This window comes from Suricata suricatta, chromosome 11, assembly GCF_006229205.1.
Source record: "Suricata suricatta isolate VVHF042 chromosome 11, meerkat_22Aug2017_6uvM2_HiC, whole genome shotgun sequence".
Classification (NCBI taxonomy): Eukaryota; Metazoa; Chordata; class Mammalia; order Carnivora; family Herpestidae; genus Suricata; species Suricata suricatta.
The window spans coordinates 16,009,699-16,030,232 of record NC_043710.1 but is presented as its reverse complement, the minus strand read 5'-3'; the positions used below and the strand labels follow the sequence as shown (position 1 = coordinate 16,030,232).

The following is a 20,534-nucleotide window of genomic DNA, read 5'->3' as shown; positions in this document are numbered from 1 at the left end:
TCAGGTAAGCATCCAACCTTGACTCAGGTCATGATCTCACAGTTGGTGAGTTCGAGTCCCCCAGGGTCAGGGTCAGTGCTGACAGCTCAGAGCCTGGAGCCTGCTTTGGATTCGGTGTCTCCTGCTCTCTCTGCCCCTCCCCTGCTCATGCTCTGTCTGTCTTTTTCTCATAAATAAATAAACATTAAAAAATTAAAATGTATCTCATTAGGGGGGTGAAATGCAAGTGCACCCCCTACCTCCAGACAGGTTTTTTTACTCACCAATTATAAGTGAGTAAATGGAGGCAGATACAGATTGACCCAAGACCACACAGCCAGTTACTAGAGAGCCAGGACTCACATCCAGGTATGTCTGGGTCCAGAGCCTAGGCTGTTAACACCACGCTGTGAGGAGGTCCTCCAGTAAAGTTTGGCCCCGGTGGCCTGGAAACTGTCCCTAGCGGGTATGAGAGGGACTTGGGAGCTTGAGACGCAACTCACTCACCCCTCCATGGGGTGCAAGGCAATAGCCCGCGGCTTCTCAAGATTTTGCCACAGCAGCACCTTCCGATGGGCCCCATCCAGGTTCGCCACCTCAATCCTTGATGTTCCCGAGTCAGTCCAGTAGAGTTTGTCATGGACCCAATCCACAGCCAGGCCCCCTGATGGAAAGAGGGAGCAGAAGCGTCAGGGACTCAGCCAGGGCTCCTCTGCGCCACAGTAACAAGAAAAACATCTTACATAAAGGTTGTTGGTTAGGTGCTGTTCTAACCGTGTGACATATACTAACATATATAATCATCACAACAATTCTACGAGCTAGAACTGAAATCCCCATGAAGATGAAGAGAGGGAGGTACAGAGAAGTCAAGTAGCTGTCCAAGGTCAGGCATTTCCTCCTCTCAGCCAACCATATTCCACATCCTAAATCCTGGCTCCCTGAGCCACACCCACCACACTGGCTCCAGAGTTTGCAAATTGTGGCTTATGGTTTTACAGAGGCACTTGAGACGTTCCATAAACATTTGAGTCAAATGTGCGTGATACCAAATTCTAATCCACTTCGCGGGCTTACAGAATGGCCTGAGATTACTGAGTGAGCGTCCTTTTTTTTTTTAATCTGCAAACATTTGGATGTATCTATCCGGGTCGAGCAAAATATTCTTAATACTAAACAATTAAAACAAAATTCTGTATTAACCCAAATGCTAAGATTGAGAGCACGTCGTAACTGTTGTCCATAAATCTTGATTTCAAAGGACTTCATTCATCAAAATGTCTCATTATTGAGTTCAATAATGAGCAAATGTTATAAACCTGAACCCATAAAATTAATGTATACTGACAAATGTTTTCTTTTTTCTTTTTTAAGTTTGTTTATTTATTTGTTTATTTACTTATTTATTTATTTATTTATTTAGAATCCCAACCAGGCTCCAAACTGTCAGCACATAGTCTGACAAGGGCCTCAATCCCACAAACCATGAGATCATGACCCGAGCCTAAATCAAGAGGTGGACACTTAATCAACCAAGCCGCCCAGGCGCCTCCTAACAAATGTTTTCTATACTAGAATTCCATCCAAGAGTTCACTGGAAGAGAAAGATGTTCTGCTGCCCAAGGTTTGCAGGCCATCATCCTGTTCCTTCTATGGTTGCTTTGCCATGGTGTGGCCCTGTCCCTCCCCACGGGGCCTTGTGCCCTACCTGGGCTCTCCAGCCCTGTAGACACCACCTCCTCCACGTTGCTGCCGTTGAGGTTGGCACGGAGGATCCGGTCCAGAGTGACATCGGACCAGAAGACGAGCTCGCGCCGGTGGTGGAAATCAAGGGCAATGGCGTTCTCCAGGTTGTTGAGCAGCAACGTGTACTCGGAGCGGTGCGGCAGCACCTGCCGGATGTCAATGCGATTGGCGAACAGCAGCACAGGCTCCGGCCCTGGGACATGGCATAGAAATGGGGCCACCGTTGGGCTCCAGAGCTTCCCCTAGACACCCATCATCATGCACCCCCAGATCCCTCAGCTGATGAGTGGGGCCCCTTGCCTATCAAGGCATGTTCAGAGCTGCTGGCATCGGTGCCAGAAAAGTGGGAGCCTCCAGAACATACCCCTTATGCGCCCCTCCCCGGCAGTTTTTCTTCGGGCTCAGAATGCAATTCATAGCTCTGTTTTACTGAGATGAAAAATCTCTCTGCCTCTCAGCAAATGCCCAAGTACCAGAGCACCGAGATGCCTCCATGCTCAGCCCTCTGCCTGTCTCGCTGAATGCCAACACTCCTTACCCAGAGCCTTGCAGCTGCGCCGGTCGGGCCGAAGCTCGTAGCCTGCTTCACACCAGCACTGGAAGGCCCCTTCGCTGTTGGTGCAGCCCTGGCTGCAATACCCCTCCTCTGCACATTCATTCACATCTGGGAGGACCGAGCAGGCTCAGGAGATCCCCGTTCTGCCATACCACCCCCCTCCCCGACACCCCACAAGCTGACTAGTTGCTTCCTGGCCCACATACCCATCTACTTTCCAGGCCTAGTCAGAAGGCTATATAAGCGGTTAAGGTTATGGAGACCTGGGCTGGAACATCAACTCTGTGGCCATCAGTAAGTTACTTAACCTCTCTGAGCTTCAGTTTCCCCATCTGCGAAACAGAAGGGGCGGTCCCCACCTCCTAGGGTGAGGATGAAGGAGGTCATGTCCATCAGATGTTTGACCCAGAGGAAACACAGCTGCCTGTCCACTGCCCCTGCCCAGCATCCTGCCCCTGCTCCGAACCAGGCCCCAGCTCACCCTGGCACATGTGCCCATCCTCGGTAAGCCGGTAGCCTGTGTGGCAGGTACACTGCACCGCCCCCCGCACCATCTGGCACTTCTGGGCGCAGCCACCGTTGTTAACATTGCAGTTCTCCTCGCCCGTCCGAGGCCCTGCGCCAGCCAAGCCAGAGATGGGAGTTGAGCCCAGAATCCTCCCCCAGACAGCCAACTTGGCATTCCACCTGGACCATGAAGAATAGCTCCCGAGGCTGCAAGAATCCCTAGGGAGGATTCTCTTTGAACCACATGGGTGGGGTTCAGCCACAAACCAGGGGCCAGGCCCGCCCGCCGGGGACACTCACGGCAGTTCTGCTGTGGGCCTTCGTCACTGTTGTCACCACAGTCATTGACCCCATTGCACAGCTTCCTCTGCCCGATGCAGCGCCCGTTCCAGCACAGGAACTGGTCTGAGGCACACTGGGGGCTTCCTAGAGAGGGAGGGAGGGCAGCAGGGAGGGAGGGAGAGGCAGGTCACAGCAGGGCAGGGCTTGGGTCAACAGAAAGATGGGAGCCTGTCATTTTCTAGGGCGAGCTGGAGACAGAGGAGACTCAAGGTGGGAGGGTTGGGGTCCAAGGCAGGAAACAGCTCAGACAGGGCTGGCTGAAGGTCTACATTCATTCTCTTCCCTGGGACACCATGGTGGGATGGTGAGGGACGTGGGACAGAATGACAGAGTGTGTCTGTGTGTCCAGCACCTGGCGTGGCTAGGGTGGTGGGGGATGCCAGCCACGGAGAATGGTCTCTGCTCACTAGGGCCAGAGCAACAGGCCATGTACGGGCTAGAATTTGAGAGGTTGCTGCTACTGTGGTCCACGCCGTAAGGCTGCAGCAGGTTAACAGATGCACCTGGATTTGACACTGGTAACGAGAAGGGCAGGCAACATCAGGCCACGGGCAGGATCGGACTAAAGCATCACTGTGGCCTGACTGGGATGGCAGCAGTAACGCCATCTTTCCAGCCCTGTTCTCTAATCCAACTGGGGGTAAGGGGCCTGGGGTACCCCAGGGTGCTTCACCTGTGTTCTCACAGTCCTCTTCATCACTGTTGTCTGCACAGTCGTCCTCCCCATCACAGCGCCAGGACAGACGGATGCAGCGGCCTGACCGACAGCGGAACTGTTCCGCTGTACACATGGAGACAGCTGGGCAAAGCAAAGGCCTCATGAGAGGCTGGCCCCATTTTGGCCCAAAGCTCCACCCAGCCAACCCAAAATGTACTTCGTGGCAGCACCCACGCCAGTCTCCTTATCACAATTGTTCTGAATGGCATCCCTGTGCAACTCGGAAAAAGGCAGCCTTTCCTCAAGATGCCTCACCGCCATCTGCTAGCAAACTGCCATGATGAATATACAAATCTATACAATTATAGAATAGATAAGTCTCCCGTATGACTGGCCTCCTTTTGGACATAGCGCATGTGCACCATGCTCAACCTACACCACTGTACATTGACAGTCCTGTCCAGTCTGTCTTTATCAACAGTGGTCATTTTGGCTCTACAAGCCCCTTCCCGACAGCCCACCCAGACTTTGGACATGGCCCCCACTCACTGCAGTTGCGCTCATCAGACTGGTCATCACAGTCCGCATCGCCATCACAGCGCCAGCCTGCGTTGATGCACAGGCCACTGTCACACATGAACTCCCCTGAGCGGCAGGGCTGGTGGGAGGCTGGGGGGACAGGACAGACCTCTGTCTCTAGCCAGTCCATGAACACAGTGTCCACAGCAGAGCAGAAAGCTCGGCCCCAGCACCCAGCTCCTCCAGGGCTCCTCCCCCAACAGGGACCAGGGAATCCAGAAACTCCTCCCTTGAGCTCCTGCCCCAGCTGGCACCTGTGCCTTACCACCCCATGAGTTCCTCGGGGCCTGGCCTCCCTCCCTCCCGGCTCCGCCCCGCTGGCCAGAACACTCACAGCAGTCGGCCTCGTCAGACCAGTCCCCGCAGTCATCATCCCCGTCACAGTGGTAGATATCGAGGATGCAGCGGCCGTAGGCACACTGGAACTCCTCCAGGTTGCAGGGGGGCGCTGGCACTGCGGAGGCTGGAAGGCAGGCGTCGGGGAGAGGGAGGGGCGTACACTCAGGCCCAGACAGAGTAGAGAGGCCCAGACTCCTCCAAGAAGGCAGAAGACAGTTCAGGCAAGGAAAGCAGGTTTCATCTGGGATGGCCCTGTGACACTCCCGTATGCTGTTGGACCCAAAGAACACCCCCCTCTGTGCCTGGGGAACCCACCCAGCCTAGCTCAGCCTACTAGGAAGGGTTTCTGAAGAGCCCACCCTCCTGGCCCAATGTGCATGCACCCCTCCGGCCTATGGGATGCTGCCTCCTGCTCCAGCCTGAGTTCTGGGGCCACTCACGACAGCTCTCCTCGTCAGAGCCATCTTTGCAGTCGGTGTCACCATCGCAGTACCAGTGCTCAGCGATGCAGCTTCCGTCACTGCAGCGGAATTCCTTGTCAGAGCACTTGCGCATGTCTGGGGGATGCAATGGGACAGCAATCCTGCGGGAGCCTGACAGGCCACCCTCCTACGATCCTCCCCAACTCCCACCCTCACTACCCCTGCGGGTCTGACTCAGTCTCTGGAAGACACCATAGATTTGGTGCAGACTGGGTAAAGCCGCAACCCTGGAGAGAATGGACTTTGGGTTCCTGTTCCCCTGGTGGTGCGCAGTGCATCAGGGGGAGGGTCTGGACTGCTCTGCCCCTCCCGCCTTCCTCCAGCTGCTCCAGATGTCTGGGCAGTCACAGGTGTGGCAGTGCTAGAGCCACTGCTGCCCTTCCCCACCATGGCCAGACCACCAGCAGCCACTCCGCCCACCTCCCCAGAGCTCCACTCACCACACTGCTCATCACTGTTGTCTCCGCAGTCATTGTCACCATCACAGTGCCACAGGCTCCGGATGCAGTAGCCATTCTGGCAGGGGAACTCGTCCTCCTCACACTCCCGAGGGGCTGTGGGCACAGAGCAGTCAGGAGGCTGAAGATGGGGCTGGGGGGCAGGGGGCCCACCAGAAAGCCCCACGGAACAGAGCAGTCATTTCTATTCTGCACGGAGGGATCTGAAGCAGATGGCTGTCTCTCGGGCTCATATAACCAAGAGGAGAGGTGAAAGGAGGGGCAAAGGGCTGAGACCCAAGAGGTGACATGGGCCTGGGGCATCATTTTCCGATTGAAAACCCCTTCCCCACAGAGCCCTAGGGAGCCCGCCTGGCACCCGCCACCAGCACTCACGACAGTCCTGCTCATCTGAGTCGTCCTCACAGTCGTTGTCCCCATCACACACCCAGGAGCGGCGGATGCACTTGCCATTGTCGCAGTGAAAGTCAAGAGGGGAACAGGTAGGCAGCACTGAGTCCCAGGAAGAGAAGGTAACAGGGATTCAGTCTGAGGCAAGCTCCACTTGGCTGGAAAGCCTTTGCCAACACCCCTCACCCCACACCTCCCCGTGTGAGGCACAGTCCTTCCTCACAGACTCCATGCCTGATGGAGGAGCTAAGCAGAAACCACAGCTAGAGTATTAGCAGGGAACGGTGGCGAGGGGTCACAGGGCAGGGCGGCCCAAGGAACTCAAAACCACTAAAAGAAACACGAGCAAGAAAAAAGAGGTGTATTTTTTTGCCCTTCTTGTTAAATGATGATTAACACATCTGGGCTCAATTTCCAGCTCAGAACTCATTACTTAGCACGCCGAGCATGTCAGTTACCCTCTCTGAGCTACAGGTTGCCTGACTGTACAATGGGTGTAATTACACTTGGCTCACAGAGGTCTTTTGAGATAATGCACATGACAGTGCTACATGAAAGGGGAACCATTTATCATCACAATTAGCTGAACTGGTTAGGGTTAACAAGGTCCAGGTTGTAGCTTCAATCTTATTGGACTAATTAGCCACCTTAAGACATAGGTGCTAAGGTTGTACCCCTAAACCCAGACAGCTGGCTCAGCAGATCCGAGGCAGGAGACCCTAGCCTGTTGCGCCTATATTACTATACTGGGCAAAAGGAAGGTTTAAAGAGAATATAAGATTTCCTAAAATTTATACTATTAAAAAAAGATATGATTATACAGAATACTAACGTAAGAAACACACAAATAATCTGCAACCACATATAGCACACACATTAAAAATGCACAAATATGCACAAAAACACACATATATTCCCATAAATAGATCCATTTAAAGAAACTGTCTATAGTTTCAAGGGTGTTTTCTTCCATAGTTGTCACAAAGTTTGTTTAATTGGACACATATGCATGGAAATATAGGAAACACGGGAGGACTGAAGCCCTATTTATTGTGAAGAAACTGCCCATCGGTCAATATTGTCACCCTCACAGGAGTCCAACACTCTGTGTCTGACACAGCAAGAGCACAAAACATTCATCAGACCCTCGGCCACAGGTCCCCACCCTCTCCCGCTATTTCCCACCACTCCCCAGCTGGGAGGGGAGGTGCTTACTACATCCGTCCTCATCGCTGTGGTCCCCACAGTCGTTGTCTCCATCACACTGCCACTGGGCGGGGATGCAGGTGCACTCGCCGAGGGCGCTCACGGCACATGTGAAGTGGCTCCGACCACAAGCACAATCGGGGCTGCTGGCTAGCCCTGCGCAGAGAGGAGAGGAACCAGTGAGGGCTCAGCTCCCACCTGACCACAGCCCATTCTAGAGAGTAAAGTAGAGGAGTCCCGTCTAGGGGCACTGTCACCAAGAGAGTCACAGGGATACCACGGGGAGATGCAGATCATGCAATCATGCCTTCCCCGTCTTCCAAGACACTAGTAGTCACGAAGATCACCTGTGATCCTGAGTTCATAAGCAGGCCAGGTACCCCTTCTATGACAGGGATTTTTGCTTAGTAACCCCAAGAGACAAGAGATAAATGATGCCACTCAGGGAGTTGGTGCCCTTGGGGAAAAGGAGCAGGGGACAGAAAGGGTGATGCCATGAGACCTCAAGACCCTTCCCTCCAAAGCTAGGTTGAGAGATGGATGCTTTTGCATCTGGCCAGGACCAGTCCCTTGGCTGTTAGCCAGGGAGGGCAAGAAATAATGCAATTAAAATGCTGGAGACCCTTTTGGAATAGGGAACCCACACAGGGGTGCAGGAAGCAATACAAGCTGTTGTGAGTCTCCAGGTCAGAGCTCACCTTTAAGGAGGGAGACCAGAGGAATTGGGATTCCAGGGGGAGGGACCAGTCAGAGCCTTCCCGTCTGTGGGACAGGCTACTGCCTAGAGGAAGGATGGCAGAAGCAGCCCCTCCCCCCTCTCAGCAGCACGCAGCTGGCCTTCCCTATTGAGTATCAAGCTATCTGCCTGGCCAAGTCCCATGACCGGCTGCTGTGCCCCCTCCCCAACATGCCCAGCAGGATGCCCTGGGATGGCGTGTGAATGGCTCAGTGCCCCTGCTCCAGCCTCAGTTGGAACAAAGGGTTCTGCCAGGGTCACTCTTCCCCCTCCCCACATTCATCTAACCCGCTGGGCTGCTGCAGCTGGGAAAGAAGGGGGCCACTGCTCATTGCTCATCTCTCCCCCCTTGCTTTCTTCTCCCCTTCCTCCCCTTAGCTGGGCCCTGCCCTCAGGCTAGGCGGGAACAGGGAAGGATTTAGGACCCAGAATGAAAGGGTGTACTGTCATCCCCCCCACCTAGAAGCAAGGAGAGAGCCCTGGAGCCCTCCCTCTCCACTTCAACCTCCAAGGGTAAGTGTGAGCATAAGGCATGGGTTCCTAACCTGAAGATGGATAGATGGATGGATGGATGGATGGATGGGTAGATGGCTAGCATTTGAGACTAGACAACTGTTGAAACTATAGGCAAAATGTATGTTCTGGAGTAATTCTGGATCACAGATTTCACCAGATCCTCAAATGAGACCCCCCTGCCCCCCACCACAAGCTAAGGGAATTGGCTGCCCTAGAAAAGATGCCAGATTTCCTGTGGAAAACAAAGGAATCCGTATGAGGGGTGTAGCATTTCTATACTTCACAGGAAGGCTTTACTCCAAGCCCAGGGTTCCTGTCTGTCCAGGTCTCTCTGCAAGTGAAGAACAGAGGATTTTTCTTCAGGGAAGCACTGAAGACCCAGCTGCCCCGCCCCAGCCCCAGCCCCTTGGGCCTATTCTGAAAGCACCAAAAAAGGGAGGGGCTTGTTTCACTCAGACCTTGAGCAACTTTTGGAGTATGACCAGCTCATCACAGCTATAGGCACCACTTTCAGGAACTCTGGCTGGATAAAACCACAAAGACTATGTATTCCAAAGTACTCCATTCAGCGGGCCTCCCAAAATGCAGATCCCCTTCGCAGGGGGGGATGGTGAAGAGGAAGGATAAGACTAACTCAGTGGTTCTCAACCAGCGACAGTTGTTCCTCCCAGGGCTGCGTGTGTGGTATTTGGCAACGTGTGGAGACATTTTCGGTTGTCACGACTGACGGTACTTCTGGCATCTAGTGGGTAGAAGCCAGGGATGCTGCGCTGGCTCCCACAACAATGACATCCTCGGCCCCAAATGTCAATAGGAGTTAAGAACACAGCAGGGAGCAGAGTTGTCCCAACGCGGAGTTCAGGGCCAGGGGTGATGACAGCAGAGAGGATGAAGGGGTCTGGGGAGAGGGGAGAGGAAGGAGCCCTGGACCTGGGCAGACAGACTGGGTCCCACTGACCAGCTGTGTGACCTCGTACAGGTCACTTAGCTCCCCGAGCCTCCATTTCCTCATTTGTGAAAAGGCCACAAGAACGAGAGCAGCCGATAAACTGCACAAAGCTAACCTCGTGCCCTGGCATACCAAAGATGCTCAATAAATGCAAGCTGGGGGTGTGGGATGTGGGAGATGCAGGGACTAATTTTTTCCTTTTAAAAAGCCTTGATTTTAAGAACCTGAGCACCAGGATTAGGAGATCAAGAATAACAGTATCATGGGGCGCCTGGGTGGCTCAGTTAGTTAAGCAGACGACTTCAGGTCATGATCTCGCCGGTTGTGGGTTTGAGCCCCTCATCAGGTTCTGTGCTGACAGCTAGAGCCTGGAGCCTGCTTCAGATTCTGTCTCCCCCTCTCTCTGCCCTCCCCTTGCTCACTCTCTGTCTCTGTCTCTCAAAAAATAAATAAACATTAAAAAAAAAAAAGAATAGCAGTATCCTGGTGCTGCGTGCAAGTCAAAAAGAATATTGAAGGTAGAGTAGCCTTCAGTCCCTGGTTGATTTTTTTCTTTTTAGGGCCCCACACCCATCTTTGGCTGAGGGATAAAAGAAGTCCGGCTTTCCCCCAGCAGACTTCAGGAACAAAGCATTCCATTGGGTGGGCATCAAGTTAGTTGCAAGCCAGGACTTCCTGAATGTCAGAGCAACATCTGAACGTCAGCACGGGAAGGTCAGGCAGCCACCATCAGGCAGACCCTTGGCTTGGGATTTCATACGGTAAGCAGACACACCATCCTCCAGAAAGCCAGCTCTTCTGGACAACCGCTGCCCCTCGGGGATCCCCGGAGGTGGAATTCTGCCTTTTCACTCAAGTCCAGGCTGTGAGTAAAAAGGACAGCTTTTAACCCTGTTCCACAGAAAGAATGGTGAGTGAAGAAAGGAAACAAATGAGTGTGGGGGGGGGGCGCTGGCAGGCTTCACTTTGGAAAGTGTGAAGTTAGGGTCCTCAGCTGTGCTTCTGGTCTTGAAAGCTGTTTACAGCCACACTCCCTCAGCCTTCAGGGACTCAAACCCTTTGACCTAACACAACTCAACAATGAAAAGATCTTTCCCCAAGTGTTCCCTCCCCTTGACAGGCAGGTCTTCCAGCTTTGGGGATACATGTGAATGTGCTCATAGGGTCTTCCTGGAAGGCTAACCGAAATCCCACTACTTACACCTCATTCCCCTTGCCTTGGCCACCTTACCAATGACCCACTGCTTTCTTTTGAAGGAAAGAAGGGAAACATCCATTTGGTACACCAGGTACAGTGTTATCTTTGCAGTGAAGAGAACAGATTCTGGAGTCAGAGAGACTAGAGTTCAAATCCTGTTTCTACCGCCAACTCTACAACTTCCAGCAAGTTGCTTAAGGTCTCTGAGCCTCAGTTTCCTCATCCATAAGATGGGAATCCATGAAAATGGCTTCTTAGCACAGGACTTGTACATGACAAAAGATTCATAATAGTACAACCATCATTTACTAAGTACGTACTTACCGGGCGCTCTTCAAATACTTTCCTAAGTGCGTTTCATACGCTATATGCTACATCATTGAATGCTCTCAACAACCCTGGGAGGTGACACAGAGAAATGACGTCTGCTAGTAGGTCACACCGGTACTAAGGGTTGAAGCCAGCATTCACACCCAGGCAGACTGATCCCAGGGCCTCCGCGCTTAATCACTTCATTACACTGCCTCCCAATAAGCGGTATTGCTATTATGAGAATTTCCAAAACCCTGAGGTCAAAAAGGGGAATTTATAACACTGGGGCTTCAGGATCCCTCTCCTTTACACAATCTCCATTAGCAAATACACAGTGAGTTTATGGATCTCAAGCAGTGACCCTTTCCTTCTGGTTACTGCTCAGGCTAAAGAGCAGTGTCTCTTGCCCTAAGGTAAATTAATCAAAACAGGGACAGTCTGGAGCCCCAGCCTGTTGAACCAGTGCCTCAGTGTTGTGTTGGTCCAAAAAAAATCTGGGCTTCTGATAACAAAGAATTATATTTTACAGTTATAATTTAGAGTTTGCAAACTGCTTTTGCATATACACTTGTATTCACCTTTAATCCTTACGAGAACCCTAGGTAGTTACTGCAGGCCCCACTTAAGAGATGAGGTCACCTGCTTTGGCCAAAGTCATGGGGCAAGTCAGACAGCTGGAATGGTGGCCCCATTCTTACCCTGAGACCAGTATTCTTTTAATGTGACCTCAGAATCTGGACTTTCAACCAGCCTCCCAGATGACACGGATGATATTCAAGGTTAGAGAGGCACGGTTCTCTACCATCCCACAGAACACTCAACTAAAGGGAGACCACACCTGTCACGTAGAGGGCCAAGGTGGACAGTGACGATATACAGCTACAAAGCAGCTTTTTCAAGTTGAACCAGACATGAGAAGGCTGAAGGAGTGTCCCGTGAGTGCTGGGAGAGGACGGCTGCCAGTGGGGAAGGGATTGCAACAGAAAGGGAAGAACCATCGTTCATATCAGAGAAGGGCTTTTCTTGTAACACACCAAAGCTCTCCTCTCTCCTCCTGTCCACTGGTGGCAATGGTGAGGATATAAACCTTACTTAATGAAGATATGTTCTTTGAAATGACCCTAAACTCTACCCACGCCAATCAAGGGACCAATCCACTGATTTCAGTTTCTTGGGCAGTGGGCAGTGTCTCTCACTGAAGGGATGCCTATGTAGCAAGACAAAAATGGCGTAACTAACAGGGGTGGCAGCAAGGGGCCACTTGGAAATGGATCTCACCTCATCCATGAGACACCTGGAATCGGGAGAACTCCCGGTGCCTAGAAAATAGTCCATGTTTCAAAGGACAGGGAATGCACAGAAAACATCAGAACCAACACCAAAAAAGGTAAACGGTTGGTAGGAGGAGGCCAGGAAGTGAACCCCTTTCTGAAGCTGCCCCACCTGGACCCATGTGGCCCCAGATGAATTAAAAGGCCCTGGTCTGCTCCAGAGGCCCTTTGTGCCTCCTCTTATGGTAGCATTTAGCCCACTGGTGGGATTGCTGTTCACTTAACAGACCATAATAAGCCTCCTGGCAGTTGAAACTGTGTAACACAGAGTTTTGTCTTTGTATTTGCCATGCATAGTTCAGTGTTTGGTATGTAGTAGTTGATCAACACAGGTTTGTAGAATGAATGAATGAATGAATGATATAGTCAGCTAGAGTCTTGTGAGAGTTTGGGGTCAAAGGAAAAGAGAGGCCCAGAATATCAGAAATAAAAGTAGTTATTTCCTACCTAATCTTTACTGAAGAAAACAGGAATCTTCTTCTTAAGGTGGCATTCTAGTCTTATCCAGGTTAAGTTCACTCCCTTCTCCAACAAGAGTTCCTTTCACTTGCTGACATGCTATGATTCTACTTAGTTCTGCCCCTAAATCCCTAGAGGCCAGCCTCATCTAGTTTGAAAATCTACGCAGTGAAGTCTTCTTCTAGTGGGCCGCATCCGTAAGGGGTGGCATCAGACACATGATTACTGGTCCCATCAAGTTCAGCCCTTTCTTGCCACTCTTTTCTTTTTAAAAAAAATTTTCTTTTTTTACTATTTTATTTATTTTTGATACAGAGAGAGACAGAGCATGAGAGGGGGAGGGGCAGAGAGAGAAGGAGACACAGAACCAGAAGCAGGCTCCAGGCTCTGCGCTAGCTGTCAGCACAGAGCCTGATGTGGGGCTTGAACCCACGAACGTGAGATCTGACCTGAGCCGCAATCGGAGGCTTAACTGACTGAGCCACCCAGGCACCCCTGCTCTTTCCACTCTTAACCATGGAAAAAAAGTTCTTAATGGTCAGCCTCCAAAGTTATGAGGCAGAGGACATAATGTCAAGAGCACGGGAACAAAAACTAAGCTAGTTCCTGGCTGTCTGACACGGGGCATATTATTTAAATCTCTTTATACCTTTCTTATCAGGAAAATCAGGATAAGAATAGCCCCTATCTCACATGTACGTTATAAGAACTAAATTAGTTAATTCATAAAGAGCATTTAGCATAACGCCTGGCACGTACTCAGCTCTCGGTGAACCGTAGCTCTTGTATTACTATAGCAAGATAGAATTTGACTCACCCAGAACTGTCTCATCCAGCCACCCCACGTTTAAGCCCTGCTTTTTCAGGGCTTGAGCTGTCTTAAAACCCTACTGTGGGCCAAGCTACAGTGCCAGCCCCAAGGGTTAAGCTGGTGGTGTGAATGACCACAGGAAGAGGTGGACAAGAGTACGGTGGCAAGAGTCCTGCATTATTATTGCCTTTCTCTGGAGGAGGTCGAGGTATACAGTATCCTTTGCCCTTGCCTCGTTTCTCATCAACCAATTCCTAAGAGGCAAGTATAGAAATGAGCATTCAGAACCTAAATCACAGAGCAATTCAGAAATGAATTCACTTCCTGTACTGTAACAGGAAGAGTACCTATTTCACAGGGTTGCTGGGAGGTTTAAATGAAATAATACACATGAAGTACATAGTAAGCAGCTATTACTGTTGCTGTTGTTGTTTTTATTGTTTTTTAAATGTTTATTTTTGAGAGAGAGAGAGAGGGAGAGAGAGAGAGAGAGAGAGAGAGAGAGAGAGAGAGTGTGAGCAGGGGAAGGTCAAAGAGAGGGAGACACAGAATCGGAAGACAGGCTCTAGGTCTGAGCTAGCTGTCAGCACAGAGCCCTATGCAGGACTCGAACCCACGAACCACGAGTTTGTGACCTGAGCTGAAGTTGGATGCTTAAGCAACTAAGCCACCCAGGCACCCCTATTGTTTTTATTGTTAACCCCATCATCTTCATCTAGATGTCTCCTTTCTCTCAACCCTGTGACATAGCTATGATACCAGGCTGCCTCCATCCAGGCTCTCAAAAGTCTACTTACCCTGCCCAGCAGCTCAGTCAGATCTCACAAATCCGACAGACCTTGAATGTGGCTGTGCTCTGTGAGGGGGCTGCTCAAAATGCTGCCTTCCTCTTCCCCTACCTCTCAAAACACAAGTTCCACACAATAACACATGGCTTCACAGGAGCCACAAACCTCATCTCCCCTCCTGGGAGCTTTTTAAAGCCTTCCTCCATCAAAGCTCAGCAAAGTAATTCTTTATGTATGAAGATTCCATGAGGAGCTGAAGAATGAAAACAGAAAAGTCTAAGATAAAATATAGATAGTCTCAAACTAGATTTTTTTTAATAGTTTGGATATAAAATATTCCATACTAAGGGGCAGTATGGGTTAGAAGCTTAACAGCTTAGGCTCTGGGTTCAAATCCCGGGTCCACTATGCACTAGCACCATGACATAAACTGCTCTGAGCCTTAGTTTCCCATCTGTAAGACAGGAACCTAACATAAGGACACTGTGAGGGGTAAACATGTGATAAGATGGTAAATACCGCAATGCCAGGGATATAGCAAAAGCTTTTTAAATGTTAAACTGCCCCACAAGTACCTTTGTATTATTTAGACCACATGTCCCAGTTTGTGATGTAAAAATGGTTACCAGCGATTATTCCCTGAAGAGCACACATTCTCATTTGGGGGAGATACATTTTAGAACCATTCACGTTGACTGCCTCTCTGAGCCTATAGTTGAAACTTCTTGTTTAAACAGCCTGGGGTGTCGGAGGGTTGAGGGAGTGGGAAAAGGTAAAAAGAACTCCCCTTTCTTATTTGCAAGGCTTATGAATATTATAAGCTGGCATCTGTATTTGGTTTCCAGAAGGCTCTAGTCGACCCAACACAGAAACTATCTCTTGTCCTCAGCCAAACCCAAAAGGTGGTGGCAGTCGGGCTCCCAAGGCTGGGGCCAACTAAGGGAACATTTGGAGTGCTTCCCCCACCCCCGCCCGGTTAGTCCTGGCAGGAAATGGAGCTGCTGAGCCTGGAGAGGCACTTACAATCTCCAAGCTTTATTTCACGTGCTAATCAGGTGTCTCTCCCAGTATCCTACTCCTTACCTGCCCGACAGGACACCCACACAGGGGGAGAGTCCCTCTCCGCCAAAAAGGCTCTGCCTAGAGCCCAGGAGCTTCCAGGCCCCAGAAAAACCTCTGGTGATAAATTATGCAGCAGCACCTTTGTGTCGCTGCCTCCCAGCCAGATGGGAGGTTTGCTCCCTGTCTTTTGTTTCTGGCTTTGCTCGCAGCTCAGATCCTTGGCTCTGCGCAGAGGTGAGGGAGGGAGCTCCTGTAGGCCAAGTCAGGGCTTGCAGCAAGTCCCAGCAAGGCTTTCCCCAGCTGGGTCTCAGGCGGGGGCCCTTCCCTGCCTCACTCGGACCCAAATGAGCTAGGGAACGAGTGTGAGGGATGCTTACAGTCCATCCACTCAGCGATGGGAGTGCCTAAGTGCAGTGAAAGAATGAAGTCTGCTCAAAAGGGCATAAGACGTGCCCAAGGGCACCTCAGATGTTTGCTTCTTGCTAAATCAAAAATGCAGAACAGAAAATGGAGTCAAACGACTGCCAGGAAGGCCAGCAAATCAGCTCTTCTTAACGGCTGCTCTTGGTTACGGTCAACTTTCTGCAGCCCCCAAAAACATGACATCACTGGCACCAACTTAAAAGGAAGAAACAAAGAGACAACAGGGGTCAAACTTTGGGGTGGAGGAGCTGAGGGCTGGGGGCGACTCATGGGCTTGAGACCCGCATCAATTATCCTTGCACACTGACAGGATTCCTGATTGAAGACGGTAGTCACGAAGGAAGGCGGCCCTGCAACAGCCCAGCCCCCAAATTGGGGCAATTACTACCTTATGAGCTCTGGGGCCTGACTCCTTTCCCAGGCCAGTGGGAGGAAGAGCTTGGAATTCTAAACTGTTCCAGCTACAAGAGACCCCAGCCAGCACCTCTGGTGCCAGGTCACTGCAACCTTAGAGTGAGGTGCCTGGCCACATCCCTGACCACAAGCTTTTAACAAGGAAGCCCCCAGAGGAAAACCCCATCTCCTAGGACCTCTCCCAGAGAACTAAGGTGGAGTGGGCTCCCTAGCTCATGATATAGCTTAACAGATCTCTTTTCCGGAAGTGTGGACAGGAGGCAACTATGCTTAGGTTTCCTTAGATTTTCAAAGGTGGGGCAGGGAAGGGAGTGGGAAGGAGCAAGATCTTTAAAAGAGAAAAGCAAAAACACTGAAATAAATGAAGGGCTAAGCTTCCATTTCAGCACATGACACTGTAGTAAGTATAATGATTTGTTCACCTCTCTCCCATAGTCTAGAGGGAAGACCTATCTCTAATCTACTTATGCAGACTTGCTAACAAACAGCTAACATTTTATCCAAGCCTGTAAAACAGAGCAGTCTATGCTAAATGGTTTGAATATACTATTATCTCATTTAATTTTTATAATAGTATCACATGACAATTTATTATTTCTCCACCTCTGCATGCCCCCCCCCATTTACAGGTAAGAACCCTGAAGTTCAGGGAGATTAAGTGTTTTGTACGGGGTCACCAAGAAGCGTCAAAGCCAAGATTTAAGCTCAGGTGTGTCTGGTGTGTGTACTTCTTCATCACTGAACTATATATGTGGTGATTCAGAATAGTGCTTGGCAAATGTGTGTCTGCTGAATGAATGAACCAATGAATGGGTGCAGAACCCAGTTTAGGGAATGCTCCTGAGTGTATTTGGGAGAAAGAACCTGACCCCATCAGCTCTAAGTTGGATGGAAAGCGGTAACCACAGACATTCACCAGAGCTATTTATAGGGCCAAACCTGGGCTCCGCCAGCCAGTCAGTTAGCAGGAAGTCTTTCCTGGGACACTGAATCCCACCACACTGAGAAGGGGAGAAGGGCTTTCCGATGCTGAAGATGAGATGATAATCCAGATACAGTCTGGGGCCCAGATGCCCCACACCTAGGCAACTGTAGCAAAACTTGCAGCTAGGATTCATTAAGGAAGGTAGAGATTGTGGGAACAGGCTAACAGACCTAGTCGCCATGGGCATGGAACTGTCTCACAATTATGAGTGGTGCCTAATCATTCAAAAAGACACGTCTTCTTCACAGAGTCCCTGAATTCCCTATTCAAGAAGCCTCTACTATTGCTCTTCTCTTCCAAGGAGAAACAACATAGCCAATCCTTCCCACTTTTCTTCTTTTTAGGGATCAAGATTAACAATCAGTATAAAGAGTCGGCAAAGACCTATCAAATAGCCCGTCCTCTGTGACCTTCTGTGTTCTTTGCTGGCCCAGACGATGGACATGCCCAACATGTTCTGTATCAGACACAGCCAGACTGGTTCCCTTGCACCTGTCATTCTTAATACCATGTGCCAGTCCCAAAGATGTTATCTGATATTCAACAGGGGACAGAAGAGGAAATCCAAAATCAGTCACAAGCCAAGCATCTTTCACAAGTCCAATGAGATGAGGGATAAGGCCAACCAAGCACCATGACCACAGGTAGATGGAAAGACCGGTCTCAGCTCTACTTCTTTGTACTCAGTCTCAGAAATAGCTTTCTACCTACCTACGCACCTGGGCAGAATTTTCAGCTTTTTGCTTACCTGGAAGAGACCTCCACAGCAAGCATGGTTTCCATTCTTCCAGTGGTGGTGGACTGCCTGAGGCCTCACCTCAACAGTAAGCAGAAAGATAGCCAGGGCTATCAATCACCAGCAATCAAGTTTCCTCCTAAAATCTTTAAGGTTGGAGTGTTAGCTCGGGCCAAACACATAGGCTCTAGGAAAGGCCCACAGGACTGGCAACATCCAAATAAGTACCTTTAAACCTTAGTGTCTTGAATCCAATCCTAGCTGTGGTCATTGACCTACTATAAAACAGTCTTCCCCCTGAGCCCCTGGAACATCGTCTTAGGGACCCTCCTGGTGATATTTCTGGTTGAGCAACTGCTCAGTCTCACTGATGAACCATGAATATATCCTCTCTCTCCTACCTCCCCCAGACCTCCAAGGATAGTTCAGGGTTAGGACAGGGGAACTTCAGATCTTCATACCACTGAGTGTCCTTACGCATGTGCATAGAAAGTCTCCCATGCTCAGAAGTTTCTGTTAAACTTTTTGTCCTTAAAAAGAACCCAAAAGAGTTATCAAGTACCCTCCCAGCCTTTTTCTGTGAAGCATTAAACATACACAATTTTCTACCCCCCTTCTCAGTGCAGATGCAGTGTATGCAGTTTTGACAGCTCTGGAGCAATAAAACTCTCTTGGCCAGTCTCAGCCCAGAACCTTCCAGCTCCCCTTTCCCTAGGGCAGAAGGCGACAATCTCCTTGCTGGTTTTGTTGGTATCCGTTTTAGTCTTTTTTTCCCCTTTTTTTTCCCAGTGCCTTGCCATTTCCCTTGATCTTTTTCAAAACTTCCTCCAGGGGGCCGAGAGGAAAGTTCCATCCCCTTCTTTCGCAGCCCGGAGGGGGAAACCCCCCAAAAAGCATAGCTGTCCCTTTAAGGGGCCCATGTGGTGGGAAGAGCAGCTACATTCCTACCCCAGTAGGGCCGCTGTCCCGACACGCCAAAGAGGCTACAAATAACCTTCTAGGAGAGAGCCCGGGAGGGGGAGAGCACAGTGCGAGCAGGAACGTGGCTCGGCCAGGCTACTACGCGGAGAGGAAGAGCCGAGAGCGGAGAGAAAGAGCTCAGTGGGCGTTAGAGAGGGCATGGAAAAAGTCGCTTAAAAGCCACGGGTAGTTTAAATAACAGACACGAGAACTCTGTTTTGGATTTGGAAGGTAAACCAATCTTTCAAACGAGTGCCCAGGCATCTCCACGCCCTGCCAGGCAAGTTCCGAAATCTGCACAGCTTCCACACGAGCTCGCAAACGTTAAAGAAACAATCGGTGCAAGCAAGGCCAGGGTCTGGAGACCCCTCCAATCCGAGCCCCACCCCCTCATCCCGGCTGCGAGACTGAGAAAATTCGGATCTCCACCCCCCCCCCACCCCCGGTTGAATAGGGTTGGGGTTCAAAGATCAAAGTTCTTTGATCTTTGGGCACAAACTAGAGGCAGCTGCTAAATCACGGGGTACACCCATGGTGCTTCGGAGGCTGCGGAGACACAGATTCCACTGGAGCCCTGATCACACACAACAGTTGCGCACCGGCACCAAACAAGTTATTAATAAGGAGCAGATGAAGCAGCAGTTCTGCTGCCATCCTTCCAGCTCCCCCGAGGGTCACCGCGCGGACCCGGAGGCTGCCTTCTGATGTTCGGTGATATCCGCCAACCCCCCCCCCCCCCCCCCCCCCCCCCCCCCCCCCCCCCCCCCCCCCCCCCGGCAACTACCCCGGCCAGGACGGATCTGCGGGAGCCTTCCAGCAGTTTCTTCCCCATGTCCCTCCTCTGCCCCTTTTCCAGCCGGGTTCCCCCCCGCCCCCCACGCCCGCTCTCCCCCACCGGGAAGGATCTAGGGCAGCAAGCTGATTGGTCGCAGCCAGAAGAGGGAACCCAAAACATCACTAAGGGGAGATGCTGCGAGCAAGCAGTACCCGAAGACCCTCGGTGGGAGCAAGGTCTGGAGTCCGAGGAACTGTTCCCCGAACAGAGGAATCCCCAGAGCCCAAACATTCCGATTCCACTGGAGCCCCGCTCCACAAACCGCCCGAGACCCCCGGCCCCTGCAAGGAGGGAGTTTTACAATTTATGGTTTAGCAACCATCCTTCCCTGCCTCCCTTTCTTCGCACACATTCATTCGTACCAAGGTCACAGAGACCGTGTCTTAACCTGAAAGGGAAGCAGCCCTCAGCTCTTCAAACAGCGGCGAGGGGAAGATGAGCGGGAGCCTCGGATCTTCCCTGAGCCCAGCCCAGACCCGAGCCGGGGAGCTCCTCCACGGCCGACCCCGTCCGGCTGGAAGGGCTGGCGGAGCTGCTGCTTCCCTCCCCAGCTAGCACGCTCAGGGCCACTGCTTGGAGTGAGGGCGCGGGGTCTCAGGCCCCAGCCCGCGCCGCCCGGCTCTCGGGAGGGGAGTCCTGCAGCGGCCGGACCCACGGACAAACTTTCCCGGCGGGCCGGGCGGCGCGGGCGCGGCGGCGCCGCTTACCGTGTGCGCAGAGCAGGGCGCCAAACAGCAGCGCGCCCCACGGCCGCCTCATGGTGCAGCGGCCGCCGCC

General features: G+C 51.3%; 1 protein-coding gene across 1 annotated transcript in view; it reads right to left on the bottom strand.

The window, feature by feature from the left end:
- The window catches only part of LRP4 (LDL receptor related protein 4), a 48,155-nt gene extending 27,627 nt beyond the window's left edge, over nucleotides 1–20,528 (bottom strand). Inside the window, exons 1-13 of the mRNA XM_029957533.1 lie at nucleotides 20,465–20,528; nucleotides 7,252–7,398; nucleotides 6,022–6,138; nucleotides 5,629–5,742; nucleotides 5,147–5,263; nucleotides 4,702–4,830; nucleotides 4,338–4,457; nucleotides 3,804–3,929; nucleotides 3,089–3,214; nucleotides 2,763–2,897; nucleotides 2,264–2,389; nucleotides 1,688–1,918; nucleotides 487–643 (exon numbers count right to left, since the gene is read on the bottom strand). Of these exons, the coding sequence (XP_029813393.1) occupies nucleotides 487–643; nucleotides 1,688–1,918; nucleotides 2,264–2,389; nucleotides 2,763–2,897; nucleotides 3,089–3,214; nucleotides 3,804–3,929; nucleotides 4,338–4,457; nucleotides 4,702–4,830; nucleotides 5,147–5,263; nucleotides 5,629–5,742; nucleotides 6,022–6,138; nucleotides 7,252–7,398; nucleotides 20,465–20,516 (1,697 nt within the window). The 5' untranslated portion in view covers nucleotides 20,517–20,528. The remainder of the gene's footprint in view (nucleotides 1–486; nucleotides 644–1,687; nucleotides 1,919–2,263; nucleotides 2,390–2,762; nucleotides 2,898–3,088; nucleotides 3,215–3,803; nucleotides 3,930–4,337; nucleotides 4,458–4,701; nucleotides 4,831–5,146; nucleotides 5,264–5,628; nucleotides 5,743–6,021; nucleotides 6,139–7,251; nucleotides 7,399–20,464) is intronic.
- Between the last annotated feature and the right edge of the window lie 6 nt (nucleotides 20,529–20,534).